This window comes from Triticum aestivum, chromosome 1D (assembly GCF_018294505.1).
Source record: "Triticum aestivum cultivar Chinese Spring chromosome 1D, IWGSC CS RefSeq v2.1, whole genome shotgun sequence".
NCBI lineage: Eukaryota > Viridiplantae > Streptophyta > Magnoliopsida > Poales > Poaceae > Triticum > Triticum aestivum.
In genome coordinates, this window is record NC_057796.1 from 487,673,043 (window position 1) to 487,695,161 (window position 22,119).

At 43.8% G+C, this 22,119-nt stretch overlaps 1 protein-coding gene across 1 annotated transcript; it reads left to right on the top strand.

Annotated features, from left to right (window-relative positions):
• Nucleotides 1–20,561: 20,561 nt before the first annotated feature.
• Nucleotides 20,562–22,119, top strand: LOC123178327 (F-box protein At1g67130-like). Its single transcript, XM_044591442.1, has 2 exons — nucleotides 20,562–20,606; nucleotides 20,725–22,119. The coding sequence occupies exon 2, from the start codon at nucleotides 20,745–20,747 to the stop codon at nucleotides 21,639–21,641; it is 897 nt and encodes a 298-aa protein (XP_044447377.1). The 5' UTR covers nucleotides 20,562–20,606; nucleotides 20,725–20,744; the 3' UTR covers nucleotides 21,642–22,119.

The window sequence follows — 22,119 nt, forward strand, 5'->3', positions numbered from 1 at the left end:
CACACTGTTGATGGTGATGGATGAATAGTGTATGCCTATGCAACAATAGTGGCCAGGCATGGCCGCGGTGTGGCTGTCTTGTCGATGTCTTGTCGGTGTCGGGTCGGGCTGCAGTCGGCAGCCGGCTGGTCGGCGCAGTCGGCAGCCGGCAGCCGGCCGGGCAGAGCAGTCGGATGGGGAGCCGGCAAGAGCGGCCGGGCAGTTGGACTGAAGGGCTTTGCTAGCCCCGATGTCTTGAAATATTGTCTTGCCATCTTCGGGATACCCGTGGCCAATTACTCCGACAACTACTTCACCCCTCTTGCTGGATCAAGAAGGTGAGGATGTCATCGAGCCAAATGCGGAGGTTCCGTACGTTCAGTACTTGATCAGGACGGATCGTGAAGGTGTACGACTACATCAACCGCGTTGATAAACGCTTCCGCTTAGCAAACTTCAAGGGTATGAAGATGCTCTCCCCCTCTCGTAGCTATGCATCTCCATGGATAGATCTTGCGTGTGCCTAGAATTTTTTTGTTTTCCATGCAATGTTCCCCTGCACGATATAGGAATGATCAAGGGGGTTTTGCTTGCCTGGAAGCTCTGCTGAAAAGGACTGGTTGTCAGGAGTGTAGTCGATCTCGGGAGCAACGTCAGTCTCGGGGTCTACTGGAGAGAAGAGGGGGAAGAAACAATAAATATAAAGCAAACAGATGCATCACAGTGTATGACATGGCAATATGCACTGTTAGGGGTGACCTAACGCGGTGCTACACGTTACAGATGAAGCGCGAAAACATCTAGGAATATTTTCCCGGCGTTTGGCATTTTTCGGACAGATGAACTCCAGTAGAGGGGGAAGAAACAATAAATATAAAGCAAACAGATGCATCACAGTGTATGACATGGCAATATGCAGTGCTAGGGGTGACCTAACGCTGTGCTACACATTACAGATGAAGCAGGAAAACATCTAGGAATATTTTCCCGGCATTTGGCATTTTTCGGACAGATGAATTGGAGGGGAAGGATCCATGTTCATCATGCTAGAGGCATGTGACAGATGAACGGATAGTATATTCGGATTCGTTACATTTTTCTAAGTAACTTTCATATATAAATTATTTTCATCTGAGTTATAGATTATTTTATATGTTTTTTTCAAAGTTTTAAACAATATTTTTAAATAAAACAAACCTTTTTGCCAACTTAATTGGGCCGAAAATAGATTGATTAGAAAGCACAACATCTTTGAAGACAAAAGAGTGGTCCAGAGTGCTCTCATGGTTCTTGAAAAAGAAGTTAAACGAGCATATCTCTAGCATATCTACCTCTATCCTCTTCTCCCCGTAAAAGAAAAAGTTAGCAAACCTGAAGACTCTCTCTCTCTCTCTCTCTCAAGCTTTCATGTTTCTCTTCCTCTACTTCCACCGTATCATCTTCTCCCTGTAAAAAAACTTTAGCAAACCTGAAAAGTCTCCCCCCTCTCTCTCTCTCTCTCTCTCTCTCTCAAGGTTTCATGCTTCTCCTCCTATCTCATGTCTTTTCACAGCTGGGCCCCGATCTTTCTGAAATTAACACTAGTAGAAAAAATGCCATTTGTCCCAGTTCATAAGGCCCATCTGTCCCGGTTGGGGAACCGGGACTAAAGGGTCGTTACTAATGCCCTAGGCCTTTAGTCCCGGTTCTTATACTAACCGGGACAGATGGGCCTCCACGTGGCCGCTCCGGCGAGCCCAGGCAGGAGGGCCTTTGGTCCCGGTTGGTAGCACCAACCGGGACCAATAAGCTTCCACGCGTCAGCATTTCAGGGGCTGGTTTTTTTTTAAAGGAGGTGGTTTAGGGGGTTTGGGGGTTAATTTAGGTTCGTATAGGTAGCTAATAGAGAGATGTGTCCTCTCTTATCTCCGTGCTACTGCTACTGCTATGCCTAAACATGACTTAGATTGAAGTGAGGCAACATGTGGTGCATGTCGAAAGTAATACTAATCCTAACTTGATCAAGTTTGGATTGTACTACTTTTGACATGCACCACATGCATGTTGCCTTCACTTCAATCCAATCCATGTTCATTTCACCCATAGATATATAATAACTCTTCATGCTCTCATCATGCATCATCATAATAACAAGTCCTACTAATCATCATCATACAACTTCTACTCATTATTAATAACAAGTCATACGATATCATCCTGATAGTCATCGAACCAACCCTACTTAATTGTTCTTAGCACATGATCATCAGTATTAGGCAGGACCTAAATACCCTATTTAAGGTAAAATAGCAGAAAACAATATAGACCCTGACTCTCCATTATGGAGAATGGAGATCATTGCTACCTCTTGAGCACTACGTTGGTTTTTCCTTGAAGAGAAAAGGATGATGCAGCAAAGTAGCGTAAGTATTTCCCTCAGTTTTTGAGAACCAAGGTATCAATCCAGTAGGAGGATGCACGCGAGTCCCTCGTACCTACACAAAACAAATAACAGGGGTTGTCAATCCCTTCACGGTCACTTACGAGAGTGAGATCTAATAGATATGATAGGATAATATTTTTGGTATTCTTGTGATAAAGATGCAAAGTAAAATAAAAGCAAAGTAAAAAGCAAAGGAAATAACTAAGTATTGGAAGATTAATATGATGAAGATAGACCCGGGGGCCATAGGTTTCACTAGTGGCTTCTCTCAAGAGCATAAGTATTTTACGGTGGGTGAACGAATTACTGTTGAGCAATTGACAGAATTGAGCATAGTTGTGAGAATATCTAGGTATGATCATGTATATAGGCATCACGTCCGAGACAAGTAGATTGACTCCTGCCTGCATCTACTACTATTACTCCACTCATCGACCGCTATCCAGCATGCATCTAGAGTCTTAAGTTAATGAAAACAGAGTAACGCCTTAAGCAAGATGACATGATGTAGAGGGATAAATTCATGCAATATGATAAAAAAAACCATCTTGTTATCCTCGATGGCAACAATACAATACGTGCCTTGCTGCCCCTACTGTCACTGGGAAAGGACACCGCAAGATTGAACCCAAAGCTAAGCACTTCTCCCATTGCAAGAAAGATCAATCTAGTAGGCCAAACCAAACTGATAATTCGAAGAGACTTGCAAAGATAACCAATCATACATAAAAGAATTCAGAGAAGATTCAAATATTGTTCATAGATAATCTTGATCATAAACCCACAATTCATCGGTCTCAACAAACACACGCAAAAAGAAGATTACATCGAATAGATCTCCACGAGAGAGGGGCAGAACATTGTATTGAGATCCAAAAAGAGAGAAGAAGCCATCTAGCTACTAACTATGGACCCGAAGGTCTAAGGTAAACTACTCACACTTCATCGGAGAGGCTATGGTGTTGATGTAGAAGCCCTCCATGATGGATGCCCCCTCCAGCGGAGCTCCGGAACAGGCCCCAAGATGGGATCTCGTGGGTACAGAAGGTTGCGGCGGTGGAATTAGGTTTTTGGCTCCGTATCTAATCGTTTGGGGGTACGTAGGTATATATAGGAGGAAGGAGTACGTCGGTGGAGCAACAGGGGGCCCATGAGGGTGGAGGGCGCGCCCTGGGGGGGTGGGCACGCCCCCCTACCTCGTGGCCTCCTCCTTTGTTTCTTGACGTAGGGTCCAAGTCTCCTGGATCATAATCTTCCTAAAAATCACGTTCCCGAAGGTTTCATTCCGTTTGGACTCCGTTTGATATTCCTTTTCTGCGAAACTCTAAAATAGGCAAAAAAAACAGCAATTCTGGGCTGGGCTTCCGGTTATTAGGTTAGTCCCAAAAATAATATAAAAGTGAATAATAAAGCCCAATAATGTCCAAAACAATAGACAATATAGCATGGAGCAATCAAAAATTATAGATACGTTGGAGACGTATCAGGCATCCCCAAGCTTAATTCCTGCTCGTCCTTGAGTAGGTAAATGATAAAAACAGAATTTTGATGCGGAGTGCTACTTGGCATAATTTCAATGTAATTCTTCTTAGTTGTGTTATGAATATTCAAATCCGAAAGATTCAAGACAAAAGTTTAATATTGACATAAAAATAATAATACTTCGAGCATACTAACAAAGCAATCATGTCTTCTCAAAATAACATGGCCAAAGAAAGTTATCCCTACAAAATCATATAGTCTGGCTATGCTCTATCTTCATCACACAAAGTATTTAAATCATGCACAACCCCGATGACAAGCCAAGCAATTGTTTCATACTTTTGACATTCTCAAACTTTTTCAATCTTCACACAATACATGAGCGTGAGCCATGGATATAGCACTATATGTGGAATAGAATGGTGGTTGTGGAGAAGACAAAAAGGGAGAAGATAGTCTCACATTGACTAGGCGTATCAACGGGCTATGGAGATGCCCATCAATAGATATCAATGTGAGTGAGTAGGGACTAAGTGGGTTTGCATCCAACTCGCTTTGATAACTAGAGCTATAAGCATATGAAAGCTCAACAAAAGAAACTAAGTGGGTGTGCATCCAACTCGCTTGCTCACGAAGACCTAGGGCATTTTGAGGAAGCCCATCATTGGAATATACAAGCCAAGTTCTATAATGAAAAATTCCCACTAGTATATGAAAGAGACAAAATGAGAGACTCTCTATCATGAAGATCATGGTGCTACTTTGAAGCACAAATGTGGTAAAAGGATAGTAACATTGTCCCTTCTCTCTTTTTCTCTCATATTTTTTTTATTTGGGCCTTTTCTCCTTTTTTTATGGCCTCTTTTCTTTTTTTTCGTCCAGAGTCTCATCCCGACTTGTGGGGGAATCATAGTCTCCATCATCCTTTTCCTCACTTGGGACAATGCTCTAAAAATGAAGATCATCACACTTTTATTTTCTAACAACTCAACAATTACAACTCGATACTTAGAACAAAATATGACTCTATACGAATGCCTCCAGCGGTGTACCGGGATATGTAATGAATCAAGAGTGACATGTATGAAAGAATTATGAACAGTGGCTTTGCCACAAATACAATGTCAACTACATGATCATGCTAAGCAATATGACAATGATGGAGCGTGTCATAATAAACGGAACGGTGGAAAGTTGCATGGCAATATATCTCGGAATGGCTATGGAAATGCCATGATAGGTAGGTATGGTGGCTGTTTTGAGGAAGGTATATGGTGGGTGTATGATACCGGTGAAAAGTGCGCGGTATTAGAGAGGCTAGCAATGGTGGAAGGAAGAAAGTGCGTATAATCCATGGACTCAACATTTGTCATAAAGAACTCATATACTTATTGCAAAAATCTACAAGTTATCAAAGCAAAGTATTACGCGCATGCTCCTAGGGGGATAGATTGGTAGGAAAAGACCATCGCTCGTCCCCGACCGCCACTCATAAGGAAGACAATCAATAAATAAATCATGCTCCGACTTCATCACATAACGGTTCACCATACGTGCATGCAACGGGAATCACAAACTTTAACACAAATATTTCTCAAATTCACAACTACTCAACTAGCATGACTCTAATATCACCATCTTCATATCTCAAAACAATTATCAAGTATCAAACTTCTCATAGTATTCAACACACTCATAAGAAAGTTTTTACAAATCTTGAATACCAAGCATATTAGGATTATTTAAGCAAATTACCATGCTATTTAAGACTCTCAAAATAATCTAAGTGAAGCATGAGAGATCAATAGTTTCTATAAAACAAAGCCACCACCGTGCTCTAAAAGATATAAGTGAAGTACTAGAGCAAAACTATATAACTCAAAAGATATAAGCGAAGCACATAGAGTATTCTAACAAATTCCAAATCATGTATGGCTCTCTCAAAAGGTGTGTACAGCAAGGATTATTGTGGTAAAAAAGAAAAGACTCAAATCATACAAGACGCTCCAAGCAAAACACATATCATGTGGTGAATAATTATATAGCTCCAAGTAAAGTTACCGATGGAAGTAGACGAAAGAGGGGATGCCTTCCGGGGCATCCCCAAGCTTTGGCTTTATGGTGTCCTTAGATTATCTTGGGGGTGCCATGGGAATCCCCAAGCTTAGGCTCTTGCCACTCCTTGTTCCATAATCCATCAAAATCTTTCACCCAAAACTTGAAAACTTCACAACACAAAACTCACCAGAAATCTCGTGAGCTCCGTTAGCGAAAGAAAACAAAAGACCACTTCAAGGTACAGTAATGAACTCATTATTTATTTATATTGGTGTTAAACCTACTGTATTCCAACTTCTCTATGGTTTATAAACTATTTTACTATCCATAGATTCATCAAAATAAGCAAACAACACACGAAAAACAGAATCTGTCAAAAACAGAACAGTCTGTAGTAATCTGTAACTAACGCAAACTTCTGGAACTCCAAAAAATCATCCAAAATAGGACGACCTAGGAAATTTGTTTATTGATCAGCATAAATTGGAATCAGTATTTTATCACGTTCTGGTGATTTTTAACAATTGTTTTCGTGAACAGAAAGTTTCTGCAAATTACAGCAAGATCAAATAACTATCATCCAAGAAGATCCTATAGGTTTAACTTGGCACAAACACTAATTAAAACAATAAAACACATCTAACCAGAGGCTAGAACAGATATTTATTCCTAAACATAAGCAAAAAGAAAAAAACTAAAAATAAAATTGGGTTGCCTCCCAACAAGCGCTATCGTTTAATGCCCCTAGCTAGGCATTGATAATTTTAATGATGCTCAGATGAAAGACAAGAATTGAAGCGCAAAAAGAGCATCATAAAACACATGACAAACACATCTAAGTCTAACATACTTCCTATGCATAGGCATTTTATAAGCAAACAAATTATCATAGCAAGCAAAAATTGGCATATGCAAGGAAGAAGAAAGAGATGATAGCAATCTCAACATGACGAGAGGTAATTTAGTAACATGAAAATTCCTACAACCATATTTTCCTCTCTCATAATAATTAAATGAAGGATCAAAACCAAATTCAACAATATAGCTATCACATAAAATTTTCTCTACATGATCCACATGCATGCAAAGTTGACACTCTTCCGAAATAGTGGGATTAACATTAACTAAAGTCAAGACCTCTCCAAACCCACTTTTATCAAAAACTTCATAAGATTGAACATTATCCAAATATGTGGGATCTAAAGTTGACACTCTTCCAAACCCACTTTCAATATTATTGCAAACATTATTATCAATCTCATATTCATCATGAGGATTAAATAAATTTTCAAGATCATAAGAAGAATCACCCCAATCATGATCATTGCAACAAGTAGTAGACATAGCAAAACTAGCATCCCCAAGCTTAGGGTTTTGCATATTATTAGCACAATTGACATCAAGAGAATTTATAGTAAAATCATTGAAATCATGCTTTTCATTGAGGGAACTATCAAGCATGGGTGCAATAGCAACAATCTCATTTTTAACATAAGGAACTATAGCAAATTCGTCTTCATAAATATTGGCATCATGGCCACAAGAATAGCAAGCATCATGTTCATCAAGGGATATTTCAACCAAATCATCGGAATCATCATTATATATAGATTCATGCATATCATTATTTTCTTCCAAAGCAACGGTCATTCTTTCAATAAATTCTTGGACATAGACATTGTGAGCAAGGTTTTCATTGCAATATTTAAGTATGACGGAATTTTCAGATTTGTTGAGAGTAAAATCATACTTTTCAATCAAAGAAGCAACCTCATGAGCACCCTTAAAAAGGACAAATTCTTCAATTTGTTCGATATCATAGTAACTATAAACACCCTTTGCATAAGAAGATAAGATTTCATTATCATTGAACTCACATAGGTAGGGAAGGTGTTTTTTAGGGTTCATAGGGCAACAAGTAAAATCACACATTTCACAAAGATTCCAAGCATAGCATAGCAAACTATTTATATGATACCATAAGAGCTTCCCTTTTTCAGACAAACGATGACGCACAAAATAAGCATGCTCATCTAAAGATTTCCCATCAACTAGGCTAGTTGGGGTTTCAGCACGAGCGCATAAGAATCGAAGATGATCCAAGTAGAACACTTTAAGTGGATCCATATCAATAGATTTTCAGCAAGCGAAGATGCAAGCATATAGAAGGCACATGGCAACACGAGCAAACAAAAGGATGAACGGAAAAGAGAGGGCGAATAAAACGGCAAGGGTGAAGTGGGGGAGAGGAAAACGAGAGGCAAATGGCAAATAATGTAATGCGGGAGATAAGGGATTTTTGATGGGTACTTGGTATGTTGGCTTTTGCGTAGACTCCCCAGCAATGGTGCCAGAAATCTTCTTGCTACCTCTTGAGCAGTGCGTTGGTTTTTCCTTGAAGAGGAAAGGATGATGCAGCAAAGTAGCGTAAGTATTTCCCTCAGTTTTTGAGAACCAAGGTATCAATCCAGTAGGAGGCTGCGCGCGAGTCCCTTGTACCTACAAAAAAAATAACTCCTTGCAACCAACGCGATAAGGGGTTGTCAATCCCTTCACGGTCACTTACGAGAGTGAGATCAGATAGATATGATAGGATAATATTTTTGGTATTTTTGTGATAAAGATGCAAAGTAAAATAAAAGCAAAGTAAAAAGCAAAGGAAATAACTAAGTATTGGAAGATTAATATGATGAAGATAGACCCGGGGGCCATAGGTTTCACTAGTGGCTTCTCTCAAGAGCATAAGTATTTTACGGTGGGTGAACAAATTACTGTTGAGCAATTGACAGAATTGAGCATAGTTGTGAGAATATCTAGGTATGATCATGTATATAGGCATCACGTCCGAGACAAGTAGACTGACTCCTGCCTGCATCTACTACTATTACTCCACTCATCGACCGCTATCCAGCATGCATCTAGAGTATTAAGTTAATGAAAACAGAGTAACGCCTTAAGCAAGATGACATGATGTAGAGGGATAAATTCATGCAATATGATAAAAAAACCATCTTGTTATCCTCGATGGCAACAATACAATACGTGCCTTGCTGCCCCAACTGTCACTGGGAAAGGACACCGCAAGATTGAACCCAAAGCTAAGCACTTCTCCCATTGCAAGAAAGATCAATCTAGTAGGCCAAACCAAACTGATAATTCGAAGAGACTTGCAAAGATAACCAATCATACATAAAAGAATTCAGAGAAGATTCAAATATTGTTCATAGATAATCTCGATCATAAACCCACAATTCATCGGTCTCAACAAACACACCGCAAAAAGAAGATTACATCGAATAGATCTCCACGAGAGAGCGGGAGAACATTGTATTGAGATCCAAAAAGAGAGAAGAAGCCATCTAGCTACTAACTATGGACCCGAAGGTCTGAGGTAAACTACTCACACTTCATCGGAGAGGCTATGGTGTTGATGTAGAAGCCCTCCGTGATGGATGCCCCCTCCGGCGGAGCTCCGGAACAGGCCCCAAGATGGGATCTCGTTGGTACAGAAGGTTGCGGCGGTGGAATTAGGTTTTTGGCTCCGTATCTGATCGTTTGGGGGTACGTAGGTATATATAGGAGGAAGGAGTACGTCGGTGGAGCAACAGGGGGCCCACGAGGTTGGAGGGCGCGCCCTGGGGGGGTGGCACGCCCCCCTACCTCGTGGCCTCCTCCTTTGTTTCTTGACGTAGGGTCCAAGTCTCCTGGATCATAATCTTCCTAAAAATCACGTTCCTGAAGGTTTCATTCCGTTTGGACTCCGTTTCATATTCCTTATCTGCGAAACCTTGAGATAGGCAAAAAACAGCAATTCTGGGCTGGGCCTCTGGTTAGTAGGTTAGTACCAAAAATAATATAAAAGTGAATAATAAAGCCCAATAATGTCCAAAACAGTAGATAATATAGCATGCAGCAATCAAAAATTATAGATACATTGGAGACGTATCAATCATCCTGTCTCCAATTCTTGCGCGGCGCTTCCTTTTCCTTCCAAGAACCTCCTTACGACTGTCCATACATTTTTTCCATTCTCTGATTAGCATGTCTCCACTTCTTTTAGAAATCCGGTATGGACAGTTGAGATTTGTAGGATGACCTGGTTGTATGTTCAGAACATGAAGGCTACCATACTCATACATCAAATGAGGCACACAATCCGTCGGGATTCTCTGTTGAAAAACATAGTAATAACTTCATAGTTAGCAATGATGTACTAGTTTTAGAAGTATGCAAAAGATGCACGGATGTCGTAATAGTAAAAAATCTTACCAGGGTATCTCCATGGTAGTTACCGTAGTTCAACACGTACACTAGTGGCACGTATTGACCATAATGTTGAGGAGTTTGATTGTAGATATTGTAATTCTCAAGATCAGTACAAAATCCGACCAGATGATTTTTCTCCTTATAAGTTAACTCAGAGCCATCGGTGTAGTAGGTTCTGTCTACCATCTTCCGCACATTCTTTGAACAATCAAAATAAGTTGTCAATGGAAATAAGCTGTCAACTATTTTGAAATGAACAATATAAATTAGTTAATAATTAACTATGTTTGAGAAACTCACATAGCGGTAGAACTGGAGGCGTATCAACAAGGACCCAAATGTCCATATTGTCTTGGTCGATGTCAGGATCACCAAGATCCATGGTGATAAGCATACCCTCATGAAAACCATACATCTTGCAAAGTGATTCCCAATTTTTGCAACCAAAATGGGTTACGCTCTCAGAATTATACAGATTTACTTCAAAATCCACATCATGATGAGTTCTTAGGTGAATTTTCTTTGTTTCATAATTTTCATGGTCTTCAGAATCCATCCTCTCCAAGACGTAGCATCTTGCATGGCATGGGACAAGCTACTCGAATTGTAAAAGATGAAAATTACACGTTGAAATAGTTGAAGTCATGCTTAATTATGAAAAAAACACTTGTCGTCATTGCGTACCGTTTCAACTTCGAAGGACTCCTCGAGCTTAATGCTGAAGCGCCGATCATCGTCCAGGTGAGGCCTGTCGCACAGACCTCGATCGTCATGGCACCAGCTGCACTCCCCCGGGAGACTTTCTTCGTCCAACGACGACATTTCCTACGTTCATAATTCAAAGATTAAACTTGTACAATTAAATATATGTACTAAAAAACTAAATTAGATCATTATTATTCATCACGGGTTGACTATCGGTCTGTCGAGTCTTTTCTTGAAAACTCTCAGGTCGCGTGGTGTATACATTCGACCGTTGGTGATGGTCGCTCCTCCATTCGTCCCCGAGTGCATTACACCAAAATGTCTAGCACACGGGAACGAAGGAGAAGCGGCCCCCACGACAACAGTTGGGATTCCTCGTCCTCTCATATATATATGGTGGAACTCTCCCTCACTGATTCCTCTCTGACATTTGTGACCGTCGGTGATGGTAGCTCCTCCTTTCGTTCCCGAGTGCATTACACCAAATTTTCTAGCACACGGGAACGAAGGAGAAGCTACCCCACGACAACAGTCGGGATTCTTCGTCCTCTCATATATGGTGGACACTCGACAGACTTAAAGTCAACCCAAAATATCGTTTAATTATCTTTCTAAAAAAGGATTTGGCGGGTCTCACCTCGAGGTCGGAGGGGGTCGGTGACGGGGACGACGGCGGGGATGATGGAGGGGGGCTCCTAGATTTCTGCGACAAAAAACCCTATAAGCTATCAACTAATCATATGCATACGCCTTGCATAGTGCTCTCCAATTTTAGCATTCAAAGTAGGAGTAGTTTTCCAATTTGAGCATTCAATAAGCAAAACCAAATCGTAAAATAAAGTAGTATTCAAATTAGCATGCATTCAATTATAACAAAACTACATCATCTCTTGCTCCCGTACATCGTCGAATATTATCACTAATACACCTCGAATACTATCATACATATAGCATCGCTAGTACAGCTAGAACCGTAGCGCCCGACAGGTATCGGCGCGGGCGGTGGACACCCAAAGGGAAGGAACCATCACATGATCATAGCTCCAGTGAGATCCCTGAAGAACCTGCCAGGTATTGTCGAACCTGCCCTCCAACGCAACCATGTAGCGACGGACGTGCTCGTCCTCCTCGCTGACACGGTGACGTACCACCTCCGCAGTGTCCGGAAGCCTAGGCACCGTCACTGGCCCACGCGACTGCCACCAAACAAGGATCGGGTCAATGACGGGCTGGCTCCTCACCAACCTACGCCCCCCGGAAGGTAGCACCTCCCAATACCAGCCCGGCGGAGCCCAGTCCCGGACATGGCCCCTCTGATCAAGCTGGCATCCTCCGCCGAGTCGACGACGAGGATGTGGGATAGGCATCGTCGACGTCGATGCGGGAATAATTGCTTGAACTAAAAAAAATAAACAAGTTCTATTAATTTTCTTGCTAAAAATAAACTACTTCTATATATAGTAAAATAAAGTAGTTTTATTAAATCAACTAGTTCAACTACTAAGCACTTACTATAAATAAAATAAAGTAGTACTTACTAAAAATAAACTACTTCTATATATAGTAAAATAAAGTAGTTTTATTAAATCAACTAGTTCAACTACTAAGCACTTAATTTTACTTTTTCCTCTACACTACCCTAAAATACACTAACCTAAAATCGATATCTACTAACAATAACCTAAATAAAAAATTAATACATATATGAAAAAAAATATAAACAAAAAAATGCTATGAACATTATATTCATACATACATAGCCACGTCCATTCATCATATAGCTACCACATACATATATACATTATATATATGAAAAAAATGCAATGAACAAACAAAATACACATTATATATGAAAAAATGCACTGAAAAACAGAGCCGTGGCGGCGTCGGCTCACATCGGGGGCAGCCGGCGAGGGCGACGGCGGGGGCGGCGAGGGCGTCGGCGACGGCCACGGTGGGTGGCGCGGGCCGGGGCAGGGGCGTGGCCGGCGACGACAGCGACGGTGGGGGCGGGTCGTGGCGCAGGGGCGCGGCCGGGCGCGCTCGGGGCGGCGGAGGGCGACGGCGTGGGCTCGGGGGCGGCAGACGGCGTCGGCGTGGGCTCGGGGGCACGGGCGACGGCGACGGCGGCGGGGCAGCCTGGCGGCGTTGAGGAGGTCGGTGTCGTCGGGCGGCAACTGGCGATGAAATCTGAAAAAATGCTAAGACTTTAGTCCCGGTTCGTGGCAACAACCGGGACCAAAGCCCCCCTTTAGTCCCGGTTGGTGCCACCAACCAAGACCAAAGGCCTCTTTTCAGCAGCCCAAAGGGCGGGAAGCAGAGGCCTTTGGTCCCGGTTGGTGGCACCAACCGGGACTGAAGGGGGGCTTTGGTACCGGTTCGTGGCGCCAACCGGGACCAATGCCCCCCTTTAGTCGCGGTTGGTGCTACCAACCGGGACCAAAGGCATGCGCCTGCCAAAGCCGCGGTGCGGTGGGATGTTTAGTCCCACCTCGCTAGCCGAGGAGCGGCAGGACCTGTTTATAAGCCCTGCCCCGCCATCTCCATTGAACTCCTCTGAATTGCAGGCCTGTGGGCCTAATCTCGCACTGCTATGCCTGTGGGTCTGCTGGGCCTTCTGCGGGCCTGAATTCTAGTCGTATTCAGGCCTTGGAGGCCCAGTAGGTGGCATTTTTTTATTTTTTTTCCAGTTTATTTCTTTTCTTTTTTGCTTTATTTATTTTATTTTGTTTCTACTTACAACAAAATACTTATTTATTTTATTTTATTTTGTTTCTAATTACTTATTTATTTTATTTTATGATAATTCTTTTTGCTATTAAAGTTTCTAACAAAAAAAGTTCTTTATGAAAATTCTTTTTGCTTTTAATGATTTTGAACAGAAAAAACTTTGATAATTTTAGTTGCATCAATTTTATATAATTTTAGTTTCAATAATACAAGAGGTTGCCTATAATGTTTTGAACAGAAAATACGTTGATAATTTTAGTTTCATAAATTTTATTTATGTTATTAAAGTTTATTTTATTTTATTTTATTTTGTTTCTACTTATATAGTTTACTAAAGTTTATTTTATTCTGTTTCTAATTACTTATTTATTTTATTTTATGATATTTGTTATTTTCCATGCATTTACTGATTATTTTGAGCTATAAGACCCTGAAATTGAAAAGCACTACAAATGAACTCTGAAAAGGTTGAAAGTTGGCATGGTATCATCATTTCACCACATAGCATGTGCAAGAAAGTAGAGAGGGTTACGGCAAAAACTGGATGCACTTCGTGTACAAAACAGACAATCTCTTTCGAAGTATCAAGGTTTCATACGGAAACTCGTCTGTTACAAAGGGATTTCATTTTTAAAAAAACTTATTTGAACTCCATAGTTTTTCTGTGCTCAAAATGCACCATTCAAAGCCACATCATCAATTTTCAACCCTTTCTGACTTCATTTGTTATTTTCCATGCATTTTACTGATTATTTTGAGCTATAAGACCATGAAATTGAAAAGCACTACAAATGAACTCTGAAAAGGTTGAAAGTTGGCATGGTATCATCATTTCACCCACATAGCATGTGCAAGAAAGTAGAGAGGGTTACGGCAAAAACTGGATGCACTTCGTGTACAAAACGTACAATCTGTTTCGAAGTATCAGGATTTCATACGGAAACTCGTCTGTTACAACAGGCATTTCAAATGAACTACGAAAAGGTTGAAAGTTGGCATGGTATCATCATAATAGTTGTGGAGAGAAAGTCTTCACTTTTTTTCGCTTGTGTGCTTTGCTTATTGCGCCGTAACCATGGATAATCTTCATCGTTTATCAGGATGCTTGGGTCAGCCTTGACTTTGAAGGGAGGAATTTCATGAAACTTTTCATAATCTTCAGACATGTCTGTCTTGCCCTCCACTCCCACGATGTCCCTTTTTCCTGAAAGAACTATGTGGCGCTTTGGCTCATCGTATGATGTATTCGCTTCCTTATCTTTTCTTTTTCTCGGTTTGGTAGACATGTCCTTCACATAGATAACCTGTGCCACATCATTGGCTAGGACGAACGGTTCGTCAGTGTACCCAAGATTGTTCAGATCCACTGTTGTCATTCCGTACTGTGGGTCTACCTGTACCCCGCCTCCTGACAGATTGACCCATTTGCACTTAAACAAAGGGACCTTAAAATCATGTCCGTAGTCAAGTTCCCATATGTCCACTATGTAACCATAATATGTGTCCTTTCCCCTCTCGGTTGCTGCATCAAAGCGGACACCGCTGTTTTGGTTGGTGCTCTTTTGATCTTGGGCGATCGTGTAAAATGTATTCCCATTTATCTCGTATCCTTTGTAAGTCAATACAGTCGAAGATGGTCCCCTGGACAACGAGTACAGCTCATCACAAACAGTGTTGTCACCTCTGAGACGTGTTTCCAACCAACTGCTGAAAGTCCTGATGTGTTCACATGTAATCCAGTCGTCACACTGCTCCGGGTGTTTGGAGCGCAGACTGTTCTTGTGTTCATCGACATACGGGGTCACCAAGGTAGAGTTCTGTAGAACTGTGTAGTGTGCTTGAGACCAAGAATGCCCGTCCCTGCATATTATTGAGTCCGCTCCTAGCGTGCCTTTTCCAGTCAGTCTCCCATCATACCGCGATTTAGGGAGACCTATCTTCTTAAGGCCAGGAATGAAGTCAACACAAAACCCAATGACATCCTCTGTTTGATGGCCCATGGAGATGCTTCCTTCTGGCCTAGCACGGTTACGGACATATTTCTTTAGGACTCCCATGAACCTCTCAAAGGGGAACATATTGTGTAGAAATACGGGGCCCAGAATGACAATCTCGTCGACTAGATGAACTAGGACGTGCGTCATGATATTGAAGAAGGATGGTGGGAACACCAGCTCGAAACTGACAAGACATTGCGCCACATCACTCCTTAGCCTTGGTATGATTTCTGGATCGATCACCTTCTGAGAGATTGCATTGAGGAATGCACATAGCTTCACAATGGCTAATCGGACGTTTTCCGGTAGAAGCCCCCTCAATGCAACCGGAAGCAGTTGCGTCATAATCACGTGGCAGTCATGAGACTTTAGGTTCTGGAACTTTTTCTCTGGAATATTTATTATTCCCTTTATATTCGACGAGAAGCCAGTCGGGACCTTCATACTGAGCAGGCATTCAAAAAAGATTTCCTTCTCTTCTTTGGTAAGAGCGTAGCTGGCAGGACCTTCATACTGCTTTGGAGGCATGCCGTCTTTTTCGTGCAAACGTTGCAGGTCCTCCCGTGCCTCAGGTGTATCTTTTGTCTTCCCATACACGCCCAAGAAGCCTAACAGGTTCACGCAAAGGTTCTTCGTCACGTGCATCACGTCGATTGAAGAGCGTACCTCTAGCTCTTTCCAGTAGGGTAGGTCCTAAAATATAGATTTCTTCTTCCACATGGGTGCGCGTCCCTCAGCGTCATTCGGAACAGCTAGTCCGCCGGGACCCTTTCCAAATATTCCTTGTAAATCAGAGACCATAGCAAGTACGTGATCACCGGTACGCATGGCGGGCTTCTTCCGGTGATCTGCCTCGCCTTTGAAATGCTTGCCTTTCTTTCGACATTGATGGTTGGTCGGGAGAAATCGACGATGGCCCAGGTACACATTCTTCCTGCATCTGTCCAGGTATATACTTTCGGTGTCAGCTAAACAGTGCGTGCATGCGTGGTATCCCTTGTTTGTCTGTCCTGAAAGGTTACTGAGAGCGGGCCAATCGTTGATGGTTACAAACAGCAACGCATGCAGGTTAAATTCCTCCTGTTTGTGCTCATCCCACACACGTACACCGTTTCCATTCCACAGCTGTAAAAGTTCTTCAACTAATGGCCTTAGGTACACATCAATGTCGTTGCCGGGTTGCTTAGGGCCTTGGATGAGAATTGGCATCATAATGAACTTCCGCTTCATGCACATCCAAGGAGGAAGGTTATACATACATAGAGTCACGGGCCAGGTGCTGTGATTGCTGCTCTGCTCCCCGAAAGGATTAATACCATCCGCGCTTAAAGCAAACCATACGTTCCTTGGGTCACTTGCAAACTGAGCCCAGTACTTTCTCTCGATTTTTCTCCACTGCGACCCGTCAGCGGGTGCTCTCAACTTCCCGTCTTTCTTACGGTCCTCACTGTGCCATCGCATCAACTTGGCATGCTCTTTGTTTCTGAACAGTCGTTTCAACCGTGGTATTATAGGAGCATACCACATCACCTTCGCAGGAACCCTTTTCCTGCGGGGCTCACCCTCAACATCACCAGGGTCATCTCGTCTGATCTTATACCGCAATGCACCGCATACCGGGCATGCGTTCAAATCCTTGTACGCACCACGGTAGAGGATGCAGTCATTAGGGCATGCATGTATCTTCTCCACCTCCAATCCTAGAGGGCATACGACCTTCTTTGTTGCGTACGTACTGTCGGGCAATTCGTTATCCTTTGGAAGTTCTTCTTCAATATTTTCAGTAGCTTCTCAAATCCTTTGTCAGGCACAGCATTCTCTGCCTTCCACTGCAGCAATTCCAGTACGGTACCGAGCTTTGTGTTGCCATCTTCGCAATTGGGGTACAACCCTTTTTTGTGATCCTCTAACATGCGATCGAACTTCAGCTTATCCTTTTCACTTTCGCACTTTTCCCTTGCATCAATAATGACCCGGCGGAGATCATCATCGGGCACATCGTCTGGTTCCTCTTGATCTTCAGCTTCCTCTTGATCTTCAGCTTCCCCCGTTGCAGCATCACCGTATTCACGGGGCACATAGTTGTCATCGTCCTCTTCTTCTTCGATGTCTTCCATCATAACCCCTATTTCTCCGTGCTTCGTCCAAACATTATAGTGTGGCATGAAACCCTTATAAAGCAGGTGGGTGTGAAGGATTTTCTTGTCAGAGTAAGACCTCGTATTCCCACATGCCCAACACATAAAACCATTCTGCTTGTTTGCCTCAGCCACATCGAGAAATTTATGCACGCCCTTAATGTACTCGGAGGTGTGTCTGTCACCGTACATCCATTGCCGGTTCATCTGCGTGCATTATATATAATTATGTGTGTCAAAAGTAAGAAAATTAGACAAGTATCTATCTAAAGTAAGATTTTTTTCTTTCAGAAAGAAGATAAGAACAAGAGGCTCACCACGGTGGTGCCGGCGACGAGATCGGCGCGGGCGATCGACGGCGGTGAAGACGAGGACGGGGCGTGACGGACCGCTAAACCTAGACAAATCTCGGAAAAAATGGAGCTCGGAGGTCGAGCTTCGAGAGGAGAAAGCTTAACTAGTGTGGCTCGGGCATTTCATCGAACACCTCACATGCATAAGAGGTGAGCTAGAGCACCCAAATGCCCTTCCTCGCCGGCCAGCAAAAAACAGAGCACTATGGAGTGCTCTACTCACCGGCGATGGGGTATATATAGGCAACTCATTTGTCCCGGTTCGTGGGTGGAACCGGGACTAAAGTCCATCCTTCTGTCCCGGTTCCTGCCACAAACCGGGACCAATGGTTGTGGGCCAGGAGCGAGGCCCATTGGTCCCGATTCGTGCCAAGAACCGGGACAAATGGGCCCAGACGAACCGGGACCAATGCCCACGAGGCCCCGCCGGCCCCCTGGGCTCAAGAACCGGGACAAATGCCTCCATTGGTCCCGGTTCGTGGCAGAAGCGGAACTAATGGGCTGGCCAGGCCCGAACGAAAGCCCCTTTTTCTACTAGTGTAATATTAATTTGAAATTCAATAGCAAAATGCTATGGGCACCCATAAGAGTGTACCCAGCCAGAGTGCACCTATGGCTGACAGTGGGCCAGGAGGGGTCCAATCAGCAGGGTCAATTGTTGACCAGTTGACTGGTCAACAGGGTCCAGGGGACCCACATGTCATTGACAGGGACTGGCCCGTTCAGCCTTTGACTAGTCAACAGGGCAGGTGGCGTCTACCTGTCTTACACTGCTACCTTTAATAGACATTCAATTAAACTAATTAAGTGGGTTAGGGTCTCTGGGGCCGCTGTTAGTGGGGTTAGGGGGCGGGTTAGTGGCAAACGCCGTTTAGGCCGGCGTTTAGCGACGGTGGCCTCTGGCCACGGCGGACGGGCTCCGGGGAGCCACGGTAGCGGCGGCGGAGGGCGCTGGGAGCCTCGGCGCTAGATGCCATGGCCACGCGAGGGGAGCGGCGGATGGAGCCGGCGTGCCCGGGCAGAAGCAGGCACGGCCAGGGCGCGACCCAAACACGGAGGGAGCGCGGGCAGCAGGTCAGGCGCAGTGGGAGCATGGCGGGACGCGACGGGCACGGGCAGGGGTCACGGCTAAAACATCCAAGATTGATAATATAACAACACAAAACAATAAAAAATTATATATATACGTTGGAGACGTATCATGTGCACACACTAGTGGCAGGCGAATAATTTTACCCGCCACTGGATTTTTTTTTCCCGTATTAGCTATGGCGGGTTCCTCGCCATGCCCACCACTAATTTGAGGCCACCTATAAGCCTTTTTTCAATAGTGCCGATCTAGATCTAATCTCCTCCACCTTCACAAATGATCTTTGGTTTTGATTTCTTAGAAAGAAATTTTGTTTTCTACTATGTTTCTCAACATGAAGGTGAAAATAGAATAATAACATCTTTATTATGGCTTCTAAGGCATATTTCTAAGACATATTTCTATAATTTCCAGCAAGATGGATGATGATTTTGTGGACCTGCATACAATGCTAGCACAACGGCATCGCCCCGGAAGGACCATGGTCCTCCTTCCATAACCCTCTCCCAATCCGTTAGGCAGAAGAATTGCATTAAATGAAGGTTGTTGTCTAGCGGGTGAATCTTGACATCCTGTGCAAGATCCCACCGATCACATATTCCTGTAAAACCAATACTTGTAAGACTTGTCTATGTGTACCCGTGCTATTGCCATCCAGCGGGTTGCCATTGGCGGTGACATCTCCTCTTACGAAAAACTCCGTTGTCAAGATCCTTCTCATGTAAACCGATTCTTTCATCACGGCCTCGACCTCGCATGAGTCAGTCCCTGACCTTGACGCTCGATGGTCCATGATCAAACTGGAAACCTTAAGCCGGAGTAGAAGACAAACCGTGCACCAACCCTAGTTCTCTCGAATCCTTCCAAACACTTAAGCCAAGACAGGGCAGGGAGGTCCATGGTTGCTCCTGAATCGGTCCTAGGCTTCATCATCGGGATATTAGGGGAGCAGGGAAGAATTTCTCAATGTCGGCGTATTGCCGTGGAGATGAATAGAAACCCTAGCTAGAGGGAAAAGTCGATATACGTTTTTAGTAACAATTAGAGGGCAAAGTCTTTATATGTTTATTTTTTAAGACAAAAAATGTTTGAGAAATTATATCGTGCACTAGATGATACAATAAATTGGGCCTGTGCATATGGATATCGGATAGTGGGCTGGGAGAGGCATCATCGGATTGTTTTGGGTTAAGAAAATGGGCCTGTGATGCCCATCCAGACGACTATTCGGCTATTGTTTTTTTTTATCAAAGCTGGCCGTTTGCCTCAGAAAATAAAATCAAAGCTGGCTGTTCTCCCTGCCGTCTCCGATCCAAATTCCCGGCGCCGTCCCGCTTCAGATCGATCGCTGCGGTCGCCGCCATCTCGTTCATCGCCGAGCTTCAGGTCTGCTACTCTCTGCCCTCCTCTTCCTTCTAATCTTGAAGAGAGACATGCATCCGGGAGGAGCGCATCTCAATTCTCATTTCTCAACCCTAAACGAACTGCCTCTACCACTCAGCAGCAGCAGCCCGGGTACACGGGATGGAGGAAAGGAGGAAGAAGGAGGAGCAGGAGGAGCAGCAGGCGATAGAGGGCGTCCCCAACGACCTCCTTCAAGAGATCCTGTCGCGGGTGCCGTACCAGTCTCTGTGCCGCTCAAAGTGCGTGTCGGCAGCGTGGCTCGCGATGTGTTCCGACCCCGCCGTCCGTCGGAGATCGCCGCAGACGCTCTCCGGTTTCTTCGGCCTCTCCCGCAGCGGCAGCAACCGTTTTGTCAACGTTTCCGGGAGAGGCCGGCCGCTGGTCGACCCTTCTTTTCCTTTCCTCCACGGCTTCGAAAACGTCAAGATCCTAAACTGCTGCGGCGGCATCCTTCTATGCCATGGCATGCGAGCGGAGGGCGTGGAATACATTGTGTGTAACCCTGCGACCGAGGAGATCTGGGCCGTGCTGCCCGTGCCTGATACCCATGAGACACCACGTCCTCGTGCTTACCGCGCCATTTGCTTGTGTTTCGATCCGATCGTCCCTTCTCGCTTTGCGGTGTTTGTCGTCATTCAGAATGGTCGCGACATTACCATTATGGAGGTCTACTCGTCGGATACCGGAGAATGGACTTCCATGTCGAGCCCATGGGGTCACAAAATTGTGTTATATAGCTTGGAACCAGAATGCTTCTTCTTAAATAGCACTCTACATTCCAGTGCCTATGATTCTCGTGTGGAGACATTTGACACGGAGGGAAATTCAATAAACATGATAGTTGCAGTGGACACAAGCGGGGATACTTGGAGGACAACTCGACAGCCGACCAAAGCTAAACTGAATTTCTTTGGGCACTCTCAAGGACGATTACATGGAATGGATATAGACAATCGTAATGGTTGCCGGATATCGTTTGGGTTCTCGAGGACTATGCTAGTGGACAGTGGACCTTAAAGCACACTGCCAGTGTTCTCGAGTTGGTAGGAAAGCCTTGTCGTGAGTGCGATGAGTACTACACCTTGGTTGCAATCCATCCAGAACGTAACCTTATTTTCCTTAATGGCGGGGTGGAGCCGGAACAGACACTTATGTCGTATGATTTGGATACCCAGAAGTTGCATGTTATCTGCACTCTTGAAGATTACCAGAGGAAAAATTTCCGACCTTACATTCCCTGCTTTGTGGAATGGCCGCCATCAGATGCTCATTGAATTTGTGAGCAACTTCACATTTGCTATGTTGGCATGGCTCCTTCATGAAAATCGGCTGTTGGGTATGGTCGAGATCTTCTAGTTTTGTGCAGTGGCTTGAACAAGTACTACATCTACTCGAGTTTAGTTTTCTTATCAGTTGCGTCCAGGATCATTTGTTTTTGTGGCTTTAAACATTATTTTGTTGGCTAGTCAGTGAGAACTTGCAAGCTACCCTTCAA

Coding starts and splice junctions, on each gene's coding strand:
- LOC123178327 (XM_044591442.1), top strand. CDS start 20,745: ATGGAGGAAAGGAGGAAGAAGGAGGAGCAGGAGGAGCAGCAGGCGATA.